Source organism: Anomalospiza imberbis, chromosome 3 (genome assembly GCF_031753505.1).
Source record: "Anomalospiza imberbis isolate Cuckoo-Finch-1a 21T00152 chromosome 3, ASM3175350v1, whole genome shotgun sequence".
NCBI lineage: Eukaryota > Metazoa > Chordata > Aves > Passeriformes > Viduidae > Anomalospiza > Anomalospiza imberbis.
Genome location: NC_089683.1, coordinates 448,743 through 475,189, shown reverse-complemented (window position 1 = coordinate 475,189; position 26,447 = coordinate 448,743). Strand labels below are relative to the sequence as shown.

The 26,447-nt window shown below is 56.8% G+C and overlaps 1 protein-coding gene across 3 annotated transcripts in view; it reads left to right on the top strand.

The window, feature by feature from the left end:
- The window catches only part of DTNB (dystrobrevin beta), a 193,242-nt gene that overhangs the window by 154,451 nt on the left and 12,344 nt on the right, over positions 1-26,447 (top strand). For all 3 annotated transcript variants that reach the window (XM_068183104.1, XM_068183103.1, XM_068183105.1), the window contains one exon: positions 25,200-25,353. In XM_068183104.1, the coding sequence (XP_068039205.1) occupies positions 25,200-25,353 (154 nt within the window). The remainder of the gene's footprint in view (positions 1-25,199; positions 25,354-26,447) is intronic.

Sequence of the window (26,447 nt, the reverse complement as noted above, 5' to 3'; positions counted from 1 at the left end):
TCCCAGTCATTCCCCTTTTCCTTTTATTATTATCCCGGAAAATGCAATTGTGCCACTGGAATTTCCTTGTTGCTTCAAGATTTATTAAAAATGGATGTCAGCAGGCAAAAAAAAAAAAAAAAAAAAAAACTCTTCCAGCAGCTCTCCAGGGGCTCTTAGGCCCAAGTTCCCCAGCCTGCTGCCTTTGGGAAGGAGTGCTGATACTGAGGGTCTGGGCTGCAGGAGGGCAGAAATGCTCCCTGGATGAGGATGAGTCGCCCCAGCAGCTGTGACCTCATCCTTGTCCCCATCCCGAGGCCCAGGGGCTGATCCTGAGGGGGGTTTGGGAGGAGAAAACACTTGCAGAGTTCCCTGGGGAGCTCTTGCAAACCCAGCTCGAGCTGGAATCCTCCAAAAATGCTGAGATTCACTTGGCACTCTGGAGTTTGTGCCTCAGCAGGGGCTCCTTTTCTTGCTGTGCTCCTCCATTCCACTGGCAGCCGTTGTCCATGTCAGTTATCCATGGATATCCCACAGATATCCTGTGGATATCACACGGATATCCCATGGACCCACTCCTTTTGAGGTCCTGGCAGTTATACACAGATATCCCGTGGATATCCCACAGATATCCCATGGATATCCCATGGATATCCCATGGATCCACTCCTTTTGAGGTCCTGGCAGTTATCCATGGACATCTCACGGATATCCCGTGGATATCCTATGGATATCCCATGGATCCACTCCTTTTGAGGTCCTGGCAGTTATACACAGATCTCCCGTGGATATCCCACAGATATCCCATGGATATCCCATGGATATCCCATGGATCCACTCCTTTTGAGGTCCTGGCAGTTATCCATGGACATCTCACGGATATCGCGTGGATGTCCCATGGATATCCCATGGATCCACTCCTTTTGAGGTCCTGGCAGTTATCCATTGACATCTCACAGATATCCCATGGATATCCCATGGATATCCCATGGATCCACTCCTTTTGAGGTCCTGGCAGTTATCCATGGACATCTCACGGATATCCCGTGGATATCCCATGGATATCCCGTGGATCCATTCCTTTTGAGGTCCTGGCAGTTATCCATTGACATCTCACAGATATCCCATGGATATCCCATGGATATCCCATGGATCCATTCCTTTTGAGGTCCTGGCAGTTATCCATGGACATCTCACAGATATCCCATGGATATCCCATGGATATCCCATGGATCCATTCCTTTTGAGGTCCTGGCAGTTATCCATTGACATCTCACAGATATCCCATGGATATCCCATGGATATCCCATGGATCCACTCCTTTTGAGGTCCTGGCAGTTATACACAGATATCCCGTGGATATCCCACAGATATCCCATGGATCCACTCCTTTTGAGGTCCTGGCAGTTATCCATGGACATCCCATGGATATTCCATGGATATCCTACAGATATCCTATGGATCCACTCCTTTTGAGGTCCTGGCAGTTATCCATGGACATCCCATGGATATTCCACAGATATCCCACGGATATCCCATGGATCCACTCCTTTTGAGGTCCTGGCAGTTATCCATGGACATCCCATGGATATTCCACAGATATCCCATGGATATCCCGTGGATCCACTCCTTCTGAGGTCCTGGCAGTTATCCATGGACATCCCATGGATATTCCACAGATATCCCACGGATATCCCATGGATCCACTCCTTTTGAGGTCCTGGCAGTTATCCATGGACATCCCATGGATATTCCATGGATATCCTACAGATATCCTATGGATCCACTCCTTTTGAGGTCCTGGCAGTTATCCATGGACATCCCATGGATATTCCACAGATATCCCACGGATATCCCATGGATCCACTCCTTTTGAGGTCCTGGCAGTTATCCATGGACATCCCATGGATATTCCACAGATATCCCACGGATATCCCATGGATCCACTCCTTTTGAGGTCCTGGCAGTTATCCATGGACATCCCATGGATATTCCATGGATATCCTACAGATATCCTATGGATCCACTCCTTTTGAGGTCCTGGCAGTTATACACAGATATCCCGTGGATATCCCACAGATATCCCATGGATATCCCATGGATCCACTCCTTTTGAGGTTCTGGCAGTTATACACAGATACCCCGTGGATATCCCACAGATATCCCATGGATATCCCATGGATATCCCATGGATCCACTCCTTTTGAGGTCCTGGCAGTTATCCATGGACAACCCATGCATATTCCACAGATATCCCACGGATATCCCGTGGATCCACTCCTTTTGAGGTCCTGCCCTTGAGGTTTTACTTTTGCTAAGATGGAGAACAGCGTTTGTGTCTTCCCCCCGCCATTTCTCCTTTTCCATTTCCAGTTCCTCTCTCTGGACATGTTCTGCGGGGATTTGGGGATTTGGGGATTTGGGGATTTGGGGATTTGGGGATTTGGGGGCGGGTTCGTGGCAGTGCCTGGGGCTGCCCTGCTGGCTGAGCTGGGCTCACACTCAGAGTTCTGTGGATCGTGAGTGCTCCCCACGCCAGCCCAGCCTCCAGAGCGTGTGTGAGGCTCTGCACTGCCTCTGTATTAGTGACTCATCCTAACCTTTATGTCATCAGGAAGTGTCATTAGAGCGGGGTTATTTTTGTGCACGTAATTAGAATATGAAGCGGATGGATCCCTGAGGAATTCCTCCTGGATCCTCCAGCCCGCAGGTTCTTTCAGCAGAGCCCGTTTTTCTCCCGGCTTTTTACGAGGATGCAGAGCCACAGATCACAGCGTGGCCCCGAGCTGGCAAAAACCCTCCAGGGACAAACCCAAACCCGGGCAGGTCCCTCCCTTTTCCGAGCAGGGGCTCTGTGTGCTGCGTCCTGGCAGATTTCACGCCTGTGTCTCGTGGTCCCGAGTGATGCCTTCAGACAATCCATCCTCCCAGCTGCCCCAGACCTGCTGCCCCGCCGTGTCCCCGTGCGTGTCCCCGGCCACGGCTGTCCCAACCCCTCACGCTCAGCCGGCGGCTCCTGGCCGTGTCCCTTTTGGTCTCCCCCGGCCCCCAGGAGCCCCGAGCGGTTTCTCCACGCTGTGAAGAGGCAGCAGAGCTCATCCCGGATTTCCGAGGCGCCTCTTTGTTGTGGATGTGTGGCGTTGCTCCCCGGCCGGGGCTGCTGCCTGCCCCAGCCTGCCCGGAGCTCCTTGTGCAAGCCTGTCTGTGGGCCCGAGCTCTCCGTGCCCAGGGGCAACTCCCAGTTCCAAAAGCTGGAGCTGATCAAAGGCCACCAGTTCTGCCTCTTCTCCACAGAGCTCTTTTGTGGCTGCCATCAGCGCAGGACCCCGAACCACCCCGAGTTCCGCTCCTCAGCACGGATGGGGAAAAGGTGCCCAGGGAAACAGGGCTCATGCCACGGCAGGGCAGCCAGGGCTGGCCTTCACCGTGTCACCCAAGTCCTGCCTGCCCCTCCTGCCGTGGCCGGTGCTGTGCAGCTCCTCCTCCAGCCCCGCCACTGCCTGGCATCGCTTTGCCCGGTTTTGGGGCAGTTTTCCTGAAAAACGCAGGGGAAGAGCAGCCCCTGGACACACCCAGCGTGGCTGCGGAGCCCCTCTGCTGTCACAGGACACGGGGAATGGCTCCCAGTGCCACAGGGCAGGGCTGGGTGGGATATTGGGAATTAGGAGCTGTTCCCTGGCAGGGTGGGCAGGGGCTGGGATGGAATTCCCAGAGCAGCCGTGGCTGCCCCTGGATCCCTGGCAGTGCCCAAGGCCAGGCTGGACACTGGGGCTGGGAGCAGCCTGGGACAGTGGGAGGTGGCCCTGCCATGGCAGGGGTGGCACTGGGTGGGCTCTGAGGTCCCTGCAGCCCAAACCATTCCCTGATTCCATGAATGCGAGCTCTTGATGTTTTCTGGGTGAGGGGATGGCTCCTCTGGCCCGTCTGAGCAATGGGAATGGGGACACTCCTCCCTCCGCCCCGTCCAGCCTGCTCGAACTTCCCAGGCTGCTTTTGTAGGGACAGGGAAATCGGACCCTTCCCGCATCCCCGCGGGTGCGGGGCAATCCCGGGACAATCCCGGGACACAGAAATCTGCTGCTCGCCTCGGGTGCTCCCGGAATCAGAGGTTTTGCTCCTGCCGGGGTGCGGGGGGAGAGGGGGGGAGCCCCCAGCGATGAGCCCAAGGCAGGGAAAGCAAAGCTGGGCTAATTCTCAGAGATAACGCCCGCTTTCAGCCTTTGTAATCCAAGCCGGCCGCGGCCCGGGGTGGGAATCGGAGCCGTGGGAGTCCCGGGAAGGCGGAGGGTGGGCGGCGGTGCGGATGGAACAATCTGGAGCATCTTGAGCGCAGCTCCGGGACCCCCACGCGGGGCCCCGCGGGCGGAGGGGCGGCAGCACATGCCCCAGGACTGTGGAAATGGCGGATGAAAGCAAAAATGTCAGGCTTTGAAAGGAGCCGGGGGAAAAGGCGGCATTCTGTGTGGTAACCGAGATTTTATTGTTTCCTGATCCCCGCTCGCGGTCCCGCAGCTGGGGGGATGGAGAGGAATGAAAACAAACAGCGCTCCGTGAAGGGCGAGCTCCGGCAGCTCGGCAGGGCGGGGGAGCAGGAGCTGCTCGGGGGGCTGGGGGCAGCAGGAGCCCGGCCAGGGACCCCCCGGCCCTGGGAACGGCCCGAGCTGCCGGCCCCGTCCTGCCCGTGGCGAGAAAAGGGCTCGGCTGCCCGGCCCCAGGTCACACTGCTGTCCCCAGGCAGCTGCCACCCTCCCTGGGGACACTGTGTGGTCACACTGCTGTCCCCAGGCAGCTGCCACCCTCCCTGGGGACACGGTGTGGTCACACTGCTGTCCCCAGGCAGCTGCCACCCTCCCTGGGGACACGGTGTGGTCACACGGCTGTCCCCAGGCAGCTGCCACCCTCCTTGGGGACACGGTGTGGTCACACTGCTGTCCCCAGGCAGCTGCCACCCTCCCTGGGGACACGGTGTGGTCACACTGCTGTCCCCAGGCAGCTGCCACCCTCCCTGGGGACACGGTGTGGTCACACTGCTGTCCCCAGGCAGCTGCCACCCTCCCTGGGGACACGGTGTGGTCACACTGCTGCCCTGGCAGTGGATGTACCCCGTCCTGCCCTGGCAGGGAGATGTGCTGGGTCCTGGCAGGGGGATGTGCTGGGTCCCGGCAGGGGGATGTGCCCAGTCCTGGCAGGGAGATGTGCCCAGTCCTGGCAGGGGGATGTGCTGGGTTCTGCCCTGGCAGGGGGATGTGCCCAGTCCTGGCAGGGGGATGTGCTGGGTCCTGGCAGGGGGATGTGCCCAGTCCTGGCAGGGGGATGTGCTGGGTTCTGCCCTGGCAGGGAAATGTGCCCGGTCCTGGCAGGGGGATGTGCCCAGTCCTGGCAGGGGGATGTGCCCAGTCCTGGCAGGGGGATGTGCTGGGTCCTGGCAGGGGGATGTGCTGGGTTCTGCCCTGGCAGGGAAATGTGCCCGGTCCTGGCAGGGGGATGTGCTGGGTTCTGCCCTGGCAGGGGGATGTGCCCAGTCCTGGCAGGGGGATGTGCCCGGTCCTGGCAGGGGGATGTGCTGGGTCCTGGCAGGGAGATGTGCTGGGTTCTGCCCTGGCAGGGGGATGTGCCCAGTCCTGGCAGGGGGATGTGCCCAGTCCTGGCAGGGAGATGTGCTGGGTCCTGGCAGGGGGATGTGCTGGGTCCTGGCAGGGGGATGTGCTGGGTTCTGCCCTGGCAGGGGGATGTGCCCAGTCCTGGCAGGGGGATGTGCCTGGTCCTGGCAGGGGGATGTGCTGGGTCCTGGCAGGGGGATGTGCTGGGTTCTGCCCTGGCAGGGGGATGTGCCCGGTCCTGGCAGGGAGATGTGCTGGGTCCTGGCAGGGGGATGTGCTGGGTCCTGCCCTGGCAGGGGGATGTGCTGGGTCCTGGCAGGGGGATGTGCCCGGTCCTGGCAGGGAGATGTGCTGGGTCCTGGCAGGGAGATGTGCTGGGTCCTGGCAGGGGGATGTGCTGGGTCCTGGCAGGGGGGTGTGCTGGGTTCTGTCCTGGCAGGGAGATGTGCTGGGTCCTGGCAGGGGGATGTGCTGGGTTCTGCCCTGGCAGGGGGATGTGCTGGATCCTGGCAGGGAGATGTGCCCAGTCCTGCCCGTTCTCGGGGATGTGCCAGGTCCTGCCCGGACTGGCGGAACAGGCACAGGGACTCGTCCTTTCCTTCAGCACTAATGATGGGCACTAACAAGCCCGAGCCCGGTGGCCCCGGAGGTCCCAGCCCCAGGACAAGGCTGTCCCTGTCCCCGGGGGGGGCCAGGCCTGCACTCATGCCGAGGTGGAGAAGTCCCTGTCCCCTCTCCTCCCCTCGGCATGTCCCCCGGGCTCCCAGCCCAGGCCTTTGTGTGTCTGGTCCATGACCTGCTTTTGGACAATTCCACGTGAGCTTTTGGTGGGATAGGCCACGGGTGAGTGCTGGCAGGGATCCAAAGCACAGCACAGGATCCCAGAACCAGAATCCAGGCTGGAAAATCCCTCCAGCCCCTCCAGCCCAGCTGTGTCCCACCCCCACCTTGTCCCCAGCCCAGAGCTCTGAGTGCCACCCCCAGGAATCCCCTGGACACCTCCAGGGATGGGCACCCCATTCCCTCCCTGGGCATTTCCAAGGCCTGAGCACCCTTTCCAGGGGGAAACTGCTGCTGCTGCCCAGGCAGGCGTGGCCCGGAGTGCTGGTGGTGTTTGCAGTGCAGCCCCACGGCCCCGGCCCCTCTCCCTCTCCAGCTGTGTTTCACGTGCAGTTTGTCTGTCCCTGTCCCTGTGCGTGTCAGGGTGTCACAGCACACTCAGCTCTTCCCACCCCGTGTCCTGCAGCAGCTGTGCCTCTGGCTGTGGGGAGCAGGAATGCTCCATCCTCATCCTCTGGCTGTGGGGAGCAGGAATGCTCCATCCTCATCCTCTGGCTGTGGGGAGCAGGAATGCTCCATCCTCATCCTCTGGGAGTGAGGAGCAGGAATGCTCCATCCTCATCCTCTGGCTGTGGGGAGCAGGAATGCTCCATCCTCATCCTCTGGGAGTGGGGAGCAGGAATGCTCCATCCTCATCCTCTGGCTGTGAGGAGCAGGAATGCTCCATCCTCATCCTCTGGGAGTGAGGAGAGGAATGCTCCATCCTCATCCTCTGGCTGTGGGGAGCAGGAATGCTCCATCCTCATCCTCTGGCTGTGAGGAGCAGGAATGCTCCATCCTCATCCTCTGGGTCACACAGGGATGGGGTTCATCCTCATCCTCTGGGAGTGGGGAACATGATCCTCATCCTCTGGGTGTGTGTCCCCACCCCACACGGGGGGACAGGGATCTCTAGGATCTGGGGGATCTCTGGGATCTGTGGGATCTCTGGGATCTGAGGGATCTGTGGGATCTGAGGGAGCTGTGGGATCTTGTAGGATCTCTGGGATCTGTGGGATCTGAGGGATCTGTGGGATCTGAGGGAGCTGTGGGATCAGAGGGAGCTGTGGGATCTTGTAGGATCTCTGGGATCTGTGGGATCTGAGGGAGCTGTGGGATCTGAGGGAGCTGTGGGATCTTGTAGGATCTCTGGGATCTGTGGGATCTGAGGGATCTGTGGGATCTGAGGAGCTGTGGTATCTGAGGGACATGAGGGAGCTGTGGGATCTTGTAGGATCTCTGGGATCTGTGGGATCTGAGGGAGCTGTGGGATCTTGTAGGATCTCTGGGATCTGAGGAGCTGTGGTATCTGAGGGACATGAGGGAGCTGTGGGATCTGAGGGAGCTGTGGGATCTGGGGAGCTGTGGGATCTTGTAGGATCTCTGGGATCTGTGGGATCTGAGGAGCTGTGGGATCTTGTAGGATCTCTGGGATCTGTGGGATCTGAGGGATCTGTGGGATCTGAGGGAGCTGTGGGATCAGAGGGAGCTGTGGGATCTTGTAGGATCTCTGGGATCTGTGGGATCTGAGGGATCTGTGGGATCTGAGGGAGCTGTGGGATCAGAGGGAGCTGTGGGATCTTGTAGGATCTCTGGGATCTGAGGAGCTGTGGTATCTGAGGGACATGAGGGATCTCTGGGATCTCTGGGAATGGGGCCAGGACGCCCTGCCTCCCTGGCTCTGTTGTCCCTGCGCTGGGGGATGTCATTAATGCCTCGCAAAGGTGATTAGCCCTCCCCGCTAATGAGCCTCTCATGTGCGGGCTGGAGCCGGGAGCCCACGGAGCACGGGGAAATTCAATTTCCCTGCAGCAATCGGGTTAAGAGCCCCGGCTGGGGGGGCCGGTGCAGGGGCCTTGTTTTCTGCTTTAAATATTTCCCTCACAGAGTGTTCGCAGGGAGGGGGCTGGATTATTTTTAGCGCACGCTTCGATCGAGCTGGAATTATTCAGGCGGCAGCGGCAGCAGCAGCGGCAGCAGCAGTTTCATGTGCAGCTCTGGAAGGGCCTCTCCTCCCTTCCTGGTGAACGTAAATAATTGTTAAATTACGGATGGGAAACAAAACAAAACAAAGGGGGAAAAAAAAAAAAAAAAAGGCAAATGGCAACGCAGCCCCAAATCCTGGAGAAATCCCTCGCAGGGAAGCTGCAGCCCCGTGACTGCACTCGTGATGTGCAGGGCCAGAGGCTGTGGGGCGGGGAGGGGATCCCAGAAATGGGATGGGATCCCAGAAGTGGGGTCTGGGAACCCAGAAATGGGATGGGATCCCAGAAATGGGGTCTGGGAACCCAGAAATGGGATGGGATCCCAGAAATGGGGTCTGGGGATCCCAGAAATGGGATGGGATCCCAGAAATGGGGTCTGGGGATCCCAGAAATGGGATGGGATCCCAGAAATGGGGTCTGGGATCCCATAAATAAACGGGGTCTGGGGCTCCCATAAATAAATGGGATCTAGGGATCCCAGAAATGAGATCTGGGGCTTCCAGAAATGAGGTCTGGGCTCCCAGAAATCGGTGGGACCTGGGGCTCCCAGAAATGGGGTCTGGGCTCCCAGAAATCGGTGGGACCTGGGGCTCCCAGAAATGGGGTCTGGGCTCCCAGAAATCGGTGGGACCTGGGGCTCCCAGAAATGGGGTCTGGGCTCCCAGAAATCGGTGGGACCTGGGGCTCCCAGAAGCGGGCTCTGGGCCCCGCAGGGGTGCTGGCCTGTGCCCTGTGCTGTCACTGTGTCCCAGCAGCGCCCCGAGCCTGGCAGAGCTGCAGGGCCAGGAGCCAGCCCTGCACAGACCGGCCCAGCAGCATTCCAGCTTTTGTGGCAGCCTGGAGCTGTGGAGTCACTGTTGGAGGGAAAGGCGCCCAGGGGGAGCAGCCCCTGCCGCAGACACTCCAGAGCAAGCTCTGCTCCCTCCCGTGCGGCGTGGGCTGCATCAGCCTCATGCAATTTTATTTTTTTCCCCCCCAAAATCAGCTGTCAAGGGTTTTCTGTTAAAATAGAAAGACGTGTAAATTGAAATTCCTCCGTAGTTCATTATTTCTGTCCTGAATTAATTACTATTCAGCCTTCCTGCGAGGGACTCGGATTTGCTCGCGGCGTCAGGCAGGAGGAGATTGCTGGGCCTCTGCAGATGGGGATGGGAACGCAAAGCTGAGGTGTTTTCCAGCCCAAACTGCTGCCAGGTTCCAGGAGAAACGGCAGGGACATTTGGAGGAGAAGCGTGGGTGCTCCATCCCTGGCAGTGTTCGGGGCTGGGGCCGTGCCAGGTGGCCCTGGCAGGGCTTGGAGCAGGATGAGCTTTAAGGTCCCTTCCCACTCCAGCCTTTTTGGGGTTCCGTGAAGTCCCAGGGAGGCTGGTGAGGAAGCTCACCCCGGCTGAAGCTCGGGCTCACCCCGGCTGAAGCTCGGGCTCACCCAGCAGTGCTGGAGGACCCGGAGCAGGGGGTCAGAGCAGCTTTAGGCATCTCCAGGCACAGGCAAAGCTGCTGGCAGAGGAGGGAGGAGCTGCCCTCTGCTCCCCCGGTGCTGCACACCCACTGCAGGGCTGGGGATGCCCGGCCTGGGACAGAGCTGTGGGGGAAACCTCTGCCAGGAAGGCTCTGAGGAGCAGCTCTGGAGCAAACCTCTGCCAGGAGGGCTCTGAGGAGCAGCTCTGGAGCAAACCTCTGCCAGGAGGGCTCTGAGGAGCAGCTCTGGAGCAAACCTCTGCCAGGAGGGCTCTGAGGAGCAGCTCTGGAGCAAACCTCTGCCAGGAAGGCTCTGAGGAGCAGCTCTGGAGCAAACCTCTGCCAGGAGGGCTCTGAGGAGCAGCTCTGGAGCAAACCTCTGCCAGGAGGGCTCTGAGGAGCAGCTCTGGAGCAAACCTCTGCCAGGAGAGCTCTGAGGAGCAGCTCTGGAGCAAACCTCTGCCAGGAGGGCTCTGAGGAGCAGCTCTGGAGCAAACCTCTGCCAGGAAGGCTCTGAGGAGCAGCTCTGGAGCAAACCTCTGCCAGGAAGGCTCTGAGGAGCAGCTCTGGAGCAAACCTCTGCCAGGAGGGCTCTGAGGAGCAGCTCTGGAGCAAACCTCTGCCAGGAGGGCTCTGAGGAGCAGCTCTGGAGCAAACCTCTGCCAGGAGAGCTCTGAGGAGCAGCTCTGGAGCAAACCTCTGCCAGGAGGGCTCTGAGGAGCAGCTCTGGAGCAAACCTCTGCCAGGAAGGCTCTGAGGAGCAGCTCTGGAGCAAACCTCTGCCAGGAAGGCTCTGAGGAGCAGCTCTGGAGCAAACCTCTGCCAGGAGAGCTCTGAGGAGCAGCTCTGGAGCAAACCTCTGCCAGGAGGGCTCTGAGGAGCAGCTCTGGAGCAAACCTCTGCCAGGAGGGCTCTGAGGAGCAGCTCTGGAGCAAACCTCTGCCAGGAGGGCTCTGAGGAGCAGCTCTGGAGCAAACCTCTGCCAGGAGGGCTCTGAGGAGCAGAGCCAGCTGGGGTGGCCCAGGTGTTTCCTTCCACTGCGTTCTGCAGTGGCTCTGTCCACTCTCGAGCTCCCACAGCTCTGCCCCCGAGCAGGAACAGCCCCCGAAACTGCAGGGAACACCAGCTTTGGCATGGTTTCAGTGGCAAGAACTGTGAGTTTTCTGTAGCCCTCCAGAGTGTTGGTTCTGTGGTCACAGAGTCAGCGAATCCTGGAGTGGTTTGGGTGGGAAGGGATCTTAAATCTCATCTCCTTCCAGCCCTACCCTGGGCAGGGACACCTTGCACTGGCCCAGGGTGCTCCAGGGACACCCTTGGACACTTCCAGGATCCAGGGGCAGCCACAGCTGCTCCCCAGCCTGCCAGGGAAGGGTTTTTTTCCCCATGGAAAGCCCGAGGGCTGAGCCAGAGGAGCCATGGAGGAAGCCAAGGGCAGAGCAGGGGCTGGGGCTGGGCTCTGAGTGTGTCCCCCAGCCCTGGGCACGGGGAGAACGCCTGGGCCAGAAGCTGCTGCTGTTCCTGGGGAAAGCGCCTGGAATATTCACTGGATATTCCAGTGTGATAAAAGCTCTCCAGCCGGGCCTGCTGACTCCTGGCGTGAGCTCAGGGGCTCAGGACCTGTGTGAGATGTGCTCGAGGAACCCTCAGCACTGCCCTTGCTGCTGGCCAGCCCTGCTTCCCTGGGGCTCCCTGCCAGGACCCCTCTGCGGGGCACACAGATGAGAGGCACAGGCCCTGTGCTCCTCTTCTCTTTGCTCTGTGTGTGCTGTGTTCTCTGCAGTATTTGGGCCGTGATGAGATGTTTGCTTGTCTAAACTGCTCACCTGAAACCTGCTGCCTCTTGGGTTATGGTGTGTGCAAGGTCCCTTTGCCTTTGATCTGCTCCTGGGAAGAAGCTCCGTATTGAAATGGAGTAGAGCAGCTGGGGCTGCCCCTGGAGCCCTGGCCGTGCCCAAGGCCAGGCTGGACAGGGCTGGGAGCAGCCTGGGACAGTGGGAGGTGTCCCTGCCATGGCAGGGCTGGCACTGGGTGGGCTCTGAGGTCTTCTCCCACCCAAACCAGTCTGGGACGTTTCTGTGGTAAAATCAGCGTCTGTGGATTTCTGAGTTCCTCAGGGAACATCTGTGGGTTCAGGGACTTCTGGGGGTCTTTGGTTTAACCTTCTGCTTGAAGCAGATGAACCCGATGGTTGCACTCAACTGAGGTCTTCTCCAGTCTAAACAGTTCCCTGATTCCAAGCAGGACTGCTGCTGGAGCTAGATCCAGTTGGTTCTGGCTTCACATAGCTTTGGAAACCTCCAAGGGCTTTGGGTCCTGTCCCTCTCTGGGGCAGCTTCTCTGCTGGCTCTGGGCTTCTTTATTCTGCCTCTGTCGAGGTCGGGATTGAAGCTCTTGAGACAGAATTTCACGTTCAGACTCAGGTGTTTATTATTTCTTATCTGTTTTACAAGTCCTGAGTTCTACACCGTTCTACTAACCAGCTACAGAATGGCTAACTAGCATTCCCTACAAGGTCTTTAAAGGCTAAGCTATCCAATTAAGAAATGACACCTAAATTATTTTCACTTTTAACCCAATAACTGATCCCTCAAAGTCTGCAATGTGGGCTTTTCTGTGCAATTACAAAATACCACCCAAACTCGTGGAGGAGAAGGTGAAGAAGAAGGAGCAGCCTCCACCCTAAAACCTCCATCTTGCTCCATATTTATTACTGCATTCTAAAACCCCAAACTCTCAGTTTTCCACCCTGTGGCATCACACACTCCTAACCAACTCCACACCCGTAATCCCAGAGCTCTCACTCAGTTTTGGAAGCTTCTCCAGGGCCTCAGGACACACGCAGTGCTCTCCTGGGGGTCGGAGTCTGCCAGCACAGCAAGTCTGAAATCCCCAGCACCCAGGGCTCCAGCACTTTTCCAGTGCCCTTGTCCCACACACCCCTTTTCAAGGTGGTGCAGGAGAGGAGGAGGAGGCAGAGGGGAAATAAAAGGGGAGTCCAGCTGTGCTCACCTGCCTGCTCCTGCCCCAGGAGGGAGCAGAGCCAGCACCTTTTCAGATGTGCATGGTCACACATCAGCTGGGGCTCCTGGCTGGGTCTGGGACAGGAATTCCCATGGAGCAGCTGCCCACAGGGGTGGGGAGGCCTCCTTGGGGAGCCTTTCAAAGAGCAGCTCAAGAGGAGCCTGAGCAGCACCTGAGCCTTGCTTTTCCTTTTCCTTTTCCTTTTCCTTTTCCTTTTCCTTTTCCTTTTCCTTTTCCTTTTCCTTTTCCTTTTCCTTTTCCTTTTCCTTTTCCTTTTCCTTTTCCCTTTTCCTTTTCCTTTTCCTCTTCATCTTTCCTTTCCTTTCCTTTCCTTTCCTTTCCTTTCCTTTCCTTTCCTTTCCTTTCCTTTCCTTTCCTTTCCTTTCCTTTCCCTTTCCCTTTCCCTTTCCCTTTCCCTTTCCCTTTCCCTTTCCCTTTCCCTTTCCCTTTCCCTTTCCCCAAAAAGGTGCTCCAGAAACCCCTCAAGACTCCTTCCAGCCCAACGTTTTGAAGGCTTTTTCCATCCCGTTCTCCTTTAAAGCTTTCCTCTGTCACAGTGGTTGTAGAAAACTTGGCAGCAGCTCCCCAGAGGGTGGGGGGACCTGCAGCTGAACTGCTGGGCTGAGGGAGGGGATGCTCAAACACCTCTTGGAGAGCTGCTGAAGGCTCCTGTGGGCACTGCTTCCCTTCATCCCACCCTTCCCCTGGAGCTGATCCCTGCCCAGGGCACAGCTCGGCCTCTTCTCCCTGGAAATGTCATTTTAGGTCAAACCTTAAAGCTCTTGTGTGCAAGACTCGATAAGCCAGGGACAATAAATCGAAGTTGGCTCCCAAACATTTCAGGAGCCAGGTCAGAGGTTCCCTTGGTGGTTTTTCTAAATTGAAATCCATCTTCTGTGTCCTCCCGGAGCAGTTTCCAGGAAGGACACACAGTGAGCCAGTAATTCCTGGGTTTTCTGGGACTGCAGCTCCAAACCAGAGCCAGAGAGGAGTTCACAAACCTGTTCAGCTCCACCTCAGCTCTGTTCCCAAAAGGCATCCCCGAGTTTCCCACCCTGGCAGCTCCGTGGAGGAGCAGAGCCCAGCACAGCTGTGCCAGGGAAGGGGGACAGTGAGCCCAGAGCCCTGGCACAGGCTGGCCCCAACAGCCCCAGAGCCACAGGGACCTCAGCTCCAGGGGTTGCTGCACCAGGGCACAGCTGGCTTGGATACTGGGATCAGTTCCCTCATGGAAAGGGTGCTCAGACCCTGGCACAGCTGCCCAGGTCAGGGGGGCACTCCCCATCCCTGCAGGGATTTAAAGCCCTGTGGATGTGGCACTCTGGGGACAGGGGTCACTGGTGGCCTGGGCAGGGCTGGCATGGTTGGGCTCCATGGTCTGGGAGGTGTTTCCAGCCTCAGTGGCTCCATGGCTCCACAACTCCAGCCTGTCTTCGGGAGGATGCCACAGCAGTTTAGTGCTGCTGAGGGTGGCGCTGGCCACCCAGGAGCTGCTTTGTCACCGCCCTCGGGGTCAGGAGTGAGGGCTGCTGGGGCCGGGGAGCTCCAGCTGGGCCAGCACGTGTTTCTAGGAAGGCGACCTTCAAGGCTCCGCTGAACCCACAACTTTCAGATCCCCCTTTGAGCCCCGCGTGGCTCAGTCACCCCGGGAGCTGCACGGGGAGGGAGAGCAGCCTGTCCTGTCGCCGTCCCCATGCCCGTCCCCGTCCCATCCCCCTCAGGATGTGCCGTGACCTCACGGGCTGCTCTGACGGCCACGGTGTTTTCCAGGAGCCGTGTCACCCGAGGGTGAGGACGTTCCCAGCCCCGCTGCTCCGCTGGCCGTGGAATGCAAATCAGCCCAGCCAGCTGCTGCCAGGCGCTGAAAAACGATTGAAATGAAACATTCAGCTCTTGGGGCACTTTCTCGAAGAATATCGGTGTAGGTGGTGTGTCTCAAAGACGAGTGCTGGTGACAAAAAGATTTCCTCTCGCCCGGGTGTGACGGGAGTGGGCACTGCCAGCCTGGGGGTCATGGGTGTCCCTTGGTCCGAGGAGTGAGCACACCTGGAGTGGTGGGACAGGGGGACAAGGGGCAGGGCTGGATGGATCTTGGGAATTAGGAATTGCGCCCTGGCAGGGTCAGGAGGGTGCCCAGAGCAGCCCCTGGATCCCTGGCAGTGCCCAAGGCCAGGCTGGATGAGGCTGGGACCACCTGGGACAGTGGCAGGTGTCCCTGCCGTGGCAGGGGTGGCACTGGGTGGGCTCTGAGGTCCCTTCCCACCCAAACCAGGCTGGGATTCCATGATCTGCACAGCCCACTGTGGCCAAGGTGAGCTGGGCTGGGCTGGTCAGGCGCTGTAAAATCTGTCCCCTCGCAGTTGAGGCAGATGTTTTGAGGCCCAGAGTGAGCCCTGAGGTCTGACTCCAGGAACTGAGCTCTCACCTCTCCACCTGGAACGTGCTCAGGCCTTGGCAGGGGCTGCCCACGGAGGTTTGGAGTCCCCAGAGCAAAGTCCAGGGAAGGCCGGGATGTGGCACTCAGTGCCCTGGGCTGGTGACAAGGACCAGGCACAGCCTGGACCTGCTGATCTTGCAGCTCTCTTCTACCCTCAGTGGTTCTGGGATTCCAAACCACAAAAGCTCTGTGACTTTTCCTTTCCTCACACCTGCCACCACCCGGAGTCTCCAGGGCTAAAAGGAGCACGTGCTGAGGTCCCAGGAGACAGGATGAGACCTGGGGGATGAGCTCAGAACCAGAAAACATTCGAACCAGAAAACATTCGAACCAGAGAACATTCAAACTAGAAAACATTTGAACCAGAAAACATTCGAACCAGAGAACATTCAAACTAGAAAACATTCAAACCAGAAAACATTTGAACCAGAAAACATTCGAACCAGAGAACATTCAAACTAGAAAACATTTGAACCAGAAAACATTTGAACCAGAAAACATTTGAACCAGAGAATATTTGAACCAGAAAACATTTGAACCAGAGAACATTCGAACCAGAAAACATTTGAACCAGAGAACATTCAAACTAGAAAACATTCAAACCAGAAAATATTCGAACCAGAAAACATTCGAACCAGAAAACATTTGAACCAGAAAACATTCGAACCAGAGAACATTCAAACCAGAAAACATTCGAACCAGAAAACATTCAAACCAGAAAACATTCAAACCAAAAAACATTTGAACCAGAAAACATTCGAACCAGAGAACATTCAAACCAGAGAACATTCAAACCAGAGAACATTCAAACCAGAAAACATTCGAACCAGAGAACATTCAAACCAGAAAACATTCAAACCAGAAAACATTTGAACCAGAAAACATTTGAACCAGAAAACATTTGAAACAGAAAACATTTGAACCAGAGAACATTCGAACCAGAAAACATTCAAACCAGAAAACATTCAAACCAAAAAACATTTGAACCAGAAAACATTCGAACCAGAGAACATTCAAACCAGAGAACATTCAAACCAGAGAACATTCAAACCAGGGAGCATTCAAACCAGGGAACATTTGAACATAAAGACATGTGAACCTGAAACATTCAAACCAGAAAACGTTTCAACCAGAAAACGTTCCCAGCCCCTCCTCGGCTCCCTGGTGGGGAAGGACAGCTCTGGCCCTGGCCCATCTCTGATGCCGGAGTCAGGGCCGGGTTTTCTCCCTCTTTTCCTCCTTCATGGGCTCCTTTCCCTCCCCTGAGTGGCTGCTGAGGCTCAGGCTGGGAGGAGGAGGAGGAGGAGGAGGAGGAGGAGGAGGAGGCCAGAGCTGGTTCCTCCAAACCCGAGCCATGGGACAGGTGACAGCTGCCATTGTCCCCATCTGTGTCCCATGGGCTGCACTGGGAGCCCTCCAGGCGTGGGCAGATTTTGCCACAAATTTATGCAAATTCAGACACTCCTGCCTTTCTGTGTGCGTTTTGGGGTGGGTGTTGCAGGTCGGGTTTTGTGTTCCGGTGCGTTTTGGGGTTTCAGGTCTGATTTGGTGTTTGGGTGCATTTTGGGGTGGGTGTTCCAGGTCTGATTTGCTGTTTGGGTGTGATTTGGGGTGGGTGTTCTAGGTCTGATTTGGTGTTTGGGTGTGTTTTGGGGTGGGTGTTCCAGGTCTGATTTGGTGTTTGGGTGTGTTTTGGGGTTTCAAGTCTGATTTGGTGTTTGGGGTGGGAGTTCCAGGTCTGATTTGGTGTTTGGGTGCGTTTTGGGGTGGGTGTTCTAGGTCTGATTTGGTGTTTGGGTGTGTTTTGGGGTTCCAGGTCGGATTTGGTGTTTGGGGTGGGTGTTGCAGGTCGGATTTGGTGTTTGGGTGCATTTTGGGGTTTCAGGTCTGATTTGGTGTTTGGGTGCGTTTTGGGATTCCAGGTCGGATTTGGTGTTTGGGGTGGGTGTTCTAGGTCTGATTTGCTGTTTGGGTGCGTTTTGGGGTGGGTGTTCTAGGTCTCATTTGGTGTTTGGGTGTGTTTTGGGGTTTCACGTCTGATTTGGTGTTTGGGGTGGGTGTTGCAGGTCAGATTTGGTGTTTGGCGTGGATGTTGCAGGTCAGATTTGGTGTTTGGGGTGGATGTTGCAGGTCAGATTTGGTGTTTGGGGTGGGTGTTGCAGGTCGGATTTGGTGTTTGGGGTGGATGTTGCAGGTCGGATTTGGTGTTGGGGGTGGATGTTGCAGGTCGGATTTGGTGTTTGGGGTGGGTGTTGCAGGTCGGATTTGGTGTTTGGGTGCATTTTAGGGTTTCAGGTCTGATTTGGTGTTTGGGTGCGTTTTGGGGTTCCAGGTTGGATTTGGTGTTTGGGGTGGGTGTTGCAGGTCGGATTTGGTGTTTGGGGTGGGTGTTGCAGGTCGGATTTGGTGTTTGGGGTGGGTGTTGCAGGTTGGATTTGGTGTTTGGGGTGGATGTGGCAGGTCGGATTTGGTGTTTGGGGTGGATGTTCCAGGTCGGATTTGGTGTTTGGGGTGTATGTTGCAGGTCAGATTTGGTGTTTGAGGTGGGTGTTGCAGGTCGGATTTGGTGTTTGGGTGCATTTTGGGGTTTCAGGTCTGATTTGGTGTTTGGGTGTGTTTTGGGGTTCCATGTCGGATTTGGTGTTTGGGGTGGGAGTTCCAGGTCTGATTTGCTGTTTGGGTGCATTTTGGGGTGGGTGTTCTAGGTTTCATTTGGTGTTTGGGTGCGTTTTGGGGTTTCACGTCTGATTTGGTGTTTGGGGTGGGTGTTGCAGGTCAGATTTGTTGTTTGGGGTGGATGTTGCAGGTCGGATTTGGTGTTTGGGGTGGGTGTTGCAGGTCGGATTTGGTGTTTGGGTGCGTTTTGGGGTTCCAGGTCGGATTTGGTGTTTGGGGTGGGTGTTGCAGGTCGGATTTGGTGTTTGGGGTGGGTGTTGCAGGTTGGATTTGGTGTTTGGGGTGGATGTTGCAGGTCGGATTTGGTGTTTGGGGTGGATGTTGCAGGTCGGATTTGGTGTTTGGGGTGGGTGTTGCAGGTCGGATTTGGTGTTTGGGGTGGGTGTTGCAGGTCGGATTTGGTGTTTGGGTGGGTTCTGGGGTTCCAGGTCAGATTTGCTGTTGGCTGCAGGGAAGGGAAGCTGCTGTGTGGCACACGCAGCTTTGGGGGACATTTCCTTGGAGAAGTGCTGCTCCCCCCTGCAGCCGTGCCCCCTGGAGGACGTGGCACAGGGACGTGTGACTCCCCAGTCACTGATGCAGTTCCAAAATGACAATTTTCCACACGGCCGGGTTTTTGTGTTCACACAAACATCGGCCTGGGGCAGCGGGGGACAGGGGACGAGCTGGAGCTGTCATCGAGCAGCGACTGGACCTGGCGCTGCTGTGGCACCGGCACTGGGCACTGGGTGCCACCGTGTCTGTGGTGCTGGCAGTGTCACCGTGTCTGTGGTGCTGGCAGTGTCACCATGTCTGGGTGTTGGCAGTGTCACCGTGTCTGCGGTGCTGGCAGTGTCACCGTGTCTGGGGTGTTGGCAGTGTCACTGTGTCTGGGTGTTCACAGTGTCACCGTGTCTGTGGTGCTGGCAGTGTCACTGTGTCTGTGGTGCTGGCAGTGTCACCGTGTCTGGGGTGCTGGCAGTGTCACCGTGTCTGGGTGCTGGCAGTGTCACCGTGTCTGCGGTGCTGGCAGTGTCACCGTGTCTGGGGTGCTGGCAGTGTCACCGTGTCTGCGGTGCTGGCAGTGTCACCGTGTCTGCGGTGCTGGCGGTGCCACCGTGGTTGGGGTGCTGGCAGTGTCACCGTGTCTGGGTGCTGGCAGTGTCACCGTGTCTGCGGTGCTGGCAGTGTCACCGTGTCTGCGGTGCTGGCGGTGCCACCGTGGCTGGGGTGCTGGCAGTGTCACCGTGTCTGGGTGCTGGCAGTGTCACCGTGGCTGGGGTGCTGGCAGTGTCACCGTGTCTGGGTGCTGGCAGTGTCACCGTGTCTGGGTGTTGGCAGTGTCACCATGTCTGGGGTGCTGGCAGTGTCACCATGTCTGGGTGCTGGCAGTGTCACCATGTCTGGGTGTTGGCAGTGTCACCGTGTCTGGGGTGCTGGCAGTGTCACCGTGTCTGCGGTGCTGGCAGTGTCACCATGTCTGGGGTGCTGGCAGTGTCACCGTGTCTGCGGTGCTGGCAGTGTCACCGTGTCTGCGGTGCTGGCGGTGCCACCGTGGTTGGGGTGCTGGCAGTGTCACCGTGTCTGGGTGCTGGCAGTGTCACCGTGTCTGCGGTGCTGGCAGTGTCACCGTGTCTGCGGTGCTGGCGGTGCCACCGTGGCTGGGGTGCTGGCAGTGTCACCGTGTCTGGGTGCTGGCAGTGTCACCGTGGCTGGGGTGCTGGCAGTGTCACCGTGTCTGGGTGCTGGCAGTGTCACCGTGTCTGGGTGTTGGCAGTGTCACCATGTCTGGGGTGCTGGCAGTGTCACCATGTCTGGGTGCTGGCAGTGTCACCGTGTCTGGGGTGTTGGCAGTGTCACCGTGTCTGGGGTGCTGGCAGTGTCACCGAGTCTGGGATGCTGACACTGTCACCATGTCTGGGGTGTTGGCAGTGTCACCGTGTCTGGGGTGTTGGCAGTGTCACTGTGTCTGTGGTGTTGGCAGTGTCACTGTGTCTGGGTGCTGGCAGTGTCACCGTGTCTGGGGTGTTGGCAGTGTCACCATGTCTGGGGTGCTGACACTGTCACCGTGTCTGGGGTGTTGGCAGTGTCACTGTGTCTGCGGTGCTGGCAGTGTCACCATGTCTGGGGTGTTGGCAGTGTCACCGTGTCTGGGGTGTTGGCAGTGTCACTGTGTCTGCGGTGCTGGCAGTGTCACCATGTCTGGGGTGTTGGCAGTGTCACCGTGTCTGGGGTGCTGACACTGTCACCATGTCTGGGGTGCTGGCAGTGTCACCATGTCTGGGGTGTTGGCAGTGTCACCGTGTCTGGGTGCTGGCAGTGTCACCATGTCTGGGGTGCTGGCAGTGTCACCATGTCTGGGTGCTGGCAGTGTCACCATGTCTGGGGTGCTGGCAGTGTCACCGTGTCTGGGGTGCTGGCAGTGTCACTGTGTCTGGGGTGTTGGCAGTGTCACCGTGTCTGGGGTGTTGTTGGTCACTGCTGTGCAGGAAGCCAGGGGTGTCACCACTGTGAGAGGTGCTGGGGGTGTCACCATGCACAGGTCCTGGCTGTGTCACTGTGCACAGGTCCCGGCTGTGTCACTGTGCACAGGTCCTGGCTGTGTCACTGTGCACAGGTCCTGGCTGTGTCACTGTGCACAGGTCCTGGCAGTGTCACCATGCACAGGTCCTGGCTGTGTCACTGTGCACAGGTCCCGGCAGTGTCACCATGCACAGGTCCTGGCTGTGTCACTGTGCACAGGTCCCAGCAGTGTCACTGTGCACAGGTCCTGGCAGTGTCACTGTGCACAGGTCCTGGCTGTGTCACTGTGCACAGGTCCTGGCAGTGTCACCATGCACAGGTCCTGGCAGTGTCACTGTGCACAGGTCCTGGCTGTGTCACTGTGCACAGGTCCCGGCAGTGTCACCATGCACAGGTCCTGGCTGTGTCACTGTGCACAGGTCCCGGCTGTGTCACCATGCACAGGTCCTGGCTGTGTCACTGTGCACAGGTCCCAGCAGTGTCACCATGCACAGGTCCTGGCAGTGTCACCATGCACAGGTCCTGGCTGTGTCACCGTGCACAGGTCCTGGCAGTGTCACCATGCACAGGTCCTGGCTGTGTCACTGTGCACAGGTCCCGGCTGTGTCACTGTGCACAGGTCCTGGCTGTGTCACTGTGCACAGGTCCCGGCAGTGTCACCATGCACAGGTCCTGGCTGTGTCACTGTGCACAGGTCCTGGCTGTGTCACCATGCACAGGTCCTGGCAGTGTCACCATGCACAGGTCTTGGCAGTGTCACTGTGCACAGGTCCTGGCTGTGTCACTGTGCACAGGTCCTGGCTGTGTCACTGTGCACAGGTCCCAGCAGTGTCACCATGCACAGGTCCTGGCAGTGTCACCATGCACAGGTCCTGGCTGTGTCACTGTGCACAGGTCCTGGCTGTGTCACTGTGCACAGGTCCCGGCTGTGTCACTGTGCACAGGTCCTGGCTGTGTCACTGTGCACAGGTCCTGGCAGTGTCACCATGCACAGGTCCTGGCTGTGTCACTGTGCACAGGTCCTGGCAGTGTCACCATGCACAGGTCCTGGCTGTGTCACTGTGCACAGGTCCCAGCAGTGTCACCATGCACAGGTCCTGGCTGTGTCACTGTGCACAGGTCCTGGCAGTGTCACCATGCACAGGTCCTGGCTGTGTCACTGTGCACAGGTCCTGGCAGTGTCACCATGCACAGGTCCTGGCTGTGTCACTGTGCACAGGTCCCAGCAGTGTCACCATGCACAGGTCCTGGCAGTGTCACTGTGCACAGGTCCTGGCAGTGTCACTGTGCACAGGTCCTGGCAGTGTCACTGTGCACAGGTCCCAGCAGTGTCACTGTGCAAAGGTCCCAGCAGTGTCACTGTGCACAGGTCCTGGCTGTGTCACTGTGCACAGGTCCTGGCAGTGTCACCATGCACAGGTCCTGGCTGTGTCACTGTGCACAGGTCCTGGCAGTGTCACCATGCACAGGTCCTGGCTGTGTCACTGTGCACAGGTCCTGGCAGTGTCACCATGCACAGGTCCTGGCTGTGTCACTGTGCACAGGTCCTGGCAGTGTCACCATGCACAGGTCCTGGCAGTGTCACCATGCACAGGTCCTGGCTGTGTCACTGTGCACAGGTCCTGGCAGTGTCACTGTGCACAGGTCCTGGCTGTGTCACTGTGCACAGGTCCCAGCAGTGTCACCATGCACAGGTCCTGGCTGTGTCACTGTGCACAGGTCCTGGCAGTGTCACCGTGCACGGATCCCAGGAGTGTCACCATGCACAGACCCCGGCTGTGTCACCCGGCCCTCTGTCCCCCGTTACCGGGGATTTTCACTGGTGCCTTTGAACGTCGCTGAAACGAGGCTGCAGTGACAGGGGACAGCAGAGCTGGGAGCAGCGGGACAGGCTGGGAGAGCTGGGGCTGCTCACCTGGAGAGGAGAAGGATCCAGGGAGAGCTCAGAGCCCCTGGCAGGGCCTGGAGGGGCTCCAGGAGAGCTGCAGAGGGACTGGGGACAAGGCCTGGAGGGACAGGAGCCAGGGAATGGCTCCCACTGCCAGAGGGCAGGGATGGATGGGAATTGGGAAAAAGGAATTGTTCCCTGGCAGGGTGGGGAAGGGCTGGGATGGAATTCCCAGAGCAGCTGTGGCTGCCCCTGGATCCCTGGCAGTGCCCAAGGCCAGGCTGGACACTGGGGCTGGGAGCTCCTGGGACAGTGGCAGGTGTCTCTGCCGCGGCAGGGGTGGCACTGGCTGGGCTCTGAGGTCCCTCCCAGCCCAAGCCAGTCTGGGATTCTGGGATTCTCTCACAAAGGTCCCTAAAGCCCAGCCAGGGCCGATGGGCAGCACACAGTGGGTACAAACCAGAGCTCATGGATTTGGGAGCACAGAGCCAATAAGCCCGTGTCAGTCTGTCCTGCAGCCCTGTCCGTGCCATCACCCCGTGCCAGCCCAGGCTGGCCCCACGGGCCCCGTGGTAGCCAGGGGAGCCCGGCCAAGTGAGCCTGGCAGAGTTCCCCGAGCCCTGCAGCAGCCCGGGGTTTTTGGGATTTTGGCGCTCGAGGCCGTGGGCAGCACTGGCAGAGCCCTGGGCTGCCCCGCAGCACTGAGGGGACACCCCCAGCCCAGCTGGGGACAGCACCGTCCCCTCTGCTGCGCAGCTGCTCCGGAGGCTGACCGGGTGGCACGGCATCCGTGCGACGGGGTGGGCTGCACTGGAGGAAAATGAAAAACGAGATCTAAACATTCGCTCTTTCAGCAGTAACTCAAATTATATGGATATATCTAAAATATACAAGAGTGAAAATTTAAAAAATCTATTAAGATACATAAAATATCTATATATGTAATACATTAACTATCTACATCTGTGATATACAAATATATATTTATGTAATATATACATTTCTATATATAAAATACATATATAAATAAAACATAAATTTACAGATAAATATGCATAATATATATAGATGTATATTTATATAAATATACTAATATATATTATATATTATATAACATATATTATATATTATAATAATATATGTTATATATTATTATTATATATATTATATATTAAAATAATATTCTAATATATATTTAATATATTTAATATATAATTTTATATATGTAATATATGCATAATTATATATTTATAGTTATATTTATATTTATAGTCATATATAAATACATATTCATATATAAATTTGTATGTATAAAATATATAAATTATATATCAATATGTACAATAATATTTAAATAAATAAATTAATTGTTATTTATATAAAAATATATTTTATAATTATTATTTTATATATTATATATATTAGATATTAAATATAAAATATATAATATATAAAATGTATTTATAGTATATAAATACTATATGTATTACATATGTAATATATAAATATATGCATGTCAAATTTATATAAATATATGTAATATAAAAATATATATTATAATAATATATAATATATTAAAATATATCTATAAATATATATAGATAAAGAAATATATAAAGCTTTATAAATAAATATATAAATATCTACATATGCAATATATTAATACACAAATGCTTGCATAAAACATGAAAAGCATGTGATTTTATCGACAACATCTCAAAACAGATAAAAATAGATAAAACCACATAAAATGCATCAAAATTTAAAAATAAGTTAATGAAGTTCTGCGCCCGCTGTGCCAGCACCTCCCACAGCAGCCCCCACTCGTGCATCACATCCCATAACAACCCGTCCCATCCCATCCATCCCGTCCCATCCCATCCCATCACATCCCATAACAACCCGTCCCATCCCATCCATCCCGTCCCATCCCATCCCATCACATCCCATAACAACCCGTCCCATGCATCCCATCCCGTCCCATCCATCCCATCCCGTCCCATCCCATCCCATAACAACCCGTCCCATCCATCCCATCCCATCCCATCCCATCCATCCCGTCCCATCCCATAACAACCCATCCCATCCATCCCATCCCATCCCATCCCATCCATCCCATCCCATCCCATAACAACCCGTCCCACCCATCCCATCCTGTCCCGTCCCATCCCATCCTGTCCCATCCCATCTATCCCATCCCATCCCATCCCATCCCGTCCCATCCCATAACAACCCGTTCCATCCCATCCCATCCCGTCCCATCCCATCCCATCCCACCCATCCCATCCTGTCCCATCCCATGCCATCCATCCCATCCCATAACAACCCGTCCCATCCATCCCATCCTGTCCCGTCCCATCCCAAACCATCCCGTCCCATCCCATCCCATCCCACCCTGCCACAGCCGGGAGCATTCTGGACCGGCGGCTGTCCCTGCTTGTTGCCCCGTGTGTGTGTGTCTGTCTGTCTGTGTGTCTCTCTCCGCAGGGCCGTTGCCCGCTAGCCAAGGGCTCTCTGTGTTGCTAGCCGTGCCCTGCAGCCCGTTGCCCGCTAGCCAAGGGCTCTCTGTGTTGCTAGCCGTGCCCTGCAGCCCGTTGCCCGCTAGCCAAGGGCTCTCTGTGTTGCTAGCCGTGCCCTGCAGCCCGTTGCCCGCTAGCCGAGGGCTCTCTGTGTTGCCAGCCGTGCCCTGCAGCCCGTTGCCCGCTAGCCTAGGGCTCTCCGTGTTGCTAGCCGTGCCCTGCAGCCCGTTGCCCGCTAGCCAAGGGCTCTCTGTGTTGCTAGCCGTGCCCTGCAGCCCGTTGCCCGCTAGCCAAGGGCTCTCTGTGTCTCCGCAGGCGCAGGCCGCGGGCTCGGCCCAGCCCTCGCCCACCCACGGCCGCCCCGGGGCCGTGCCCGCGCGCTCGGCTTCGGCCGGCTCCACGCCCACGCACGGCGCCCAGGACGCGCTGGCCGGACTCGGGGGCGACGTGCACGAGGCCTTCGCACAAGGTGACCGCCCCGGGGCCGGGCCACCGCGGCGAGGAGCGGGAACTGCGGGATGGTTTGGGGTGGGAATTGCGCCCTGGGAAGGCGGGCAGGACCTGGCACAGGGTGACCACCGTGGATCCCTGGCAGTGCCCAGGGCCAGGCTGGACACTGGGGCTGGGAGCACCTGGGACAGTGGCAGGTGTCCCTGCCGTGGCAGAGGTGGCACTGGGTGGGCTCTGAGGTCCCTTCCCACCCAAACCAGTTGGATCCTGTGACCCCAAGATGCTGCTGGCTGGGATGGCTCCGGGCTGGGCTTCTGATTCTCTCTCTGGGGAGAGCAGATCCGGGGGATTAAAGGGGAAAACGGAACTCTGGGGTGGTCCTGGAGCCCCTTGCAGGGCCTGAAGGGGCTCCAGGAGAGCTGCAGAGGGACTGGGGACAAGGCCTGGAGGGACAGGACCCCGGGAATGGCTCCCAGTGCCAGAGGGCAGGGATGGGTGGGATATTGGGAATTGGGAATTGTTCCCTGGCAGGGTGGGCAGGCCCTGGCACAGGGTGCCCAGAGCAGCTGGGGCTGCCCCTGGATCCCTGGCAGTGCCCAAGGCCAGGCTGGACACTGGGACACCCTGGGACAGTGGCAGGTGTCCCTGGAGGTTCTGGAACCAGGTGATCTTTAAGGTCCTTCCCACCCAAACCATTCCCTGATCCCGTGTTCATCACACACGGAACTCACCATTGTCAAGGCACGCATCACAAACCCCTTTCTTGTGCCCTGGACCAAATCTGGGGGCACATTTTGAATATTTTGAACTTAATGAAGTTGATTTCTGTGAAGATGATCTTCCCTGATGGGAAGTTACACCGTCAACGGCTCCTTGCTGCCTCTCCCTAAGGACTGCCCTTCCTCTGAAGCTGCTGAGATCCCCCTTTGTGGAACCTCGTGGTTCTCCCAGGTGTTTAACACCTGGCAGCATCCCAGACATGTGATGCAAGGAACCAGGTGTGGGTAAGGAGCAAAACAAACCCACAGGCACCCCTCAGCACACTGATTCTTCTTCAACACAAACATCTCCGTTACTCCTGCTGCTTTTTGCATATCACAGAATCAAAGACTG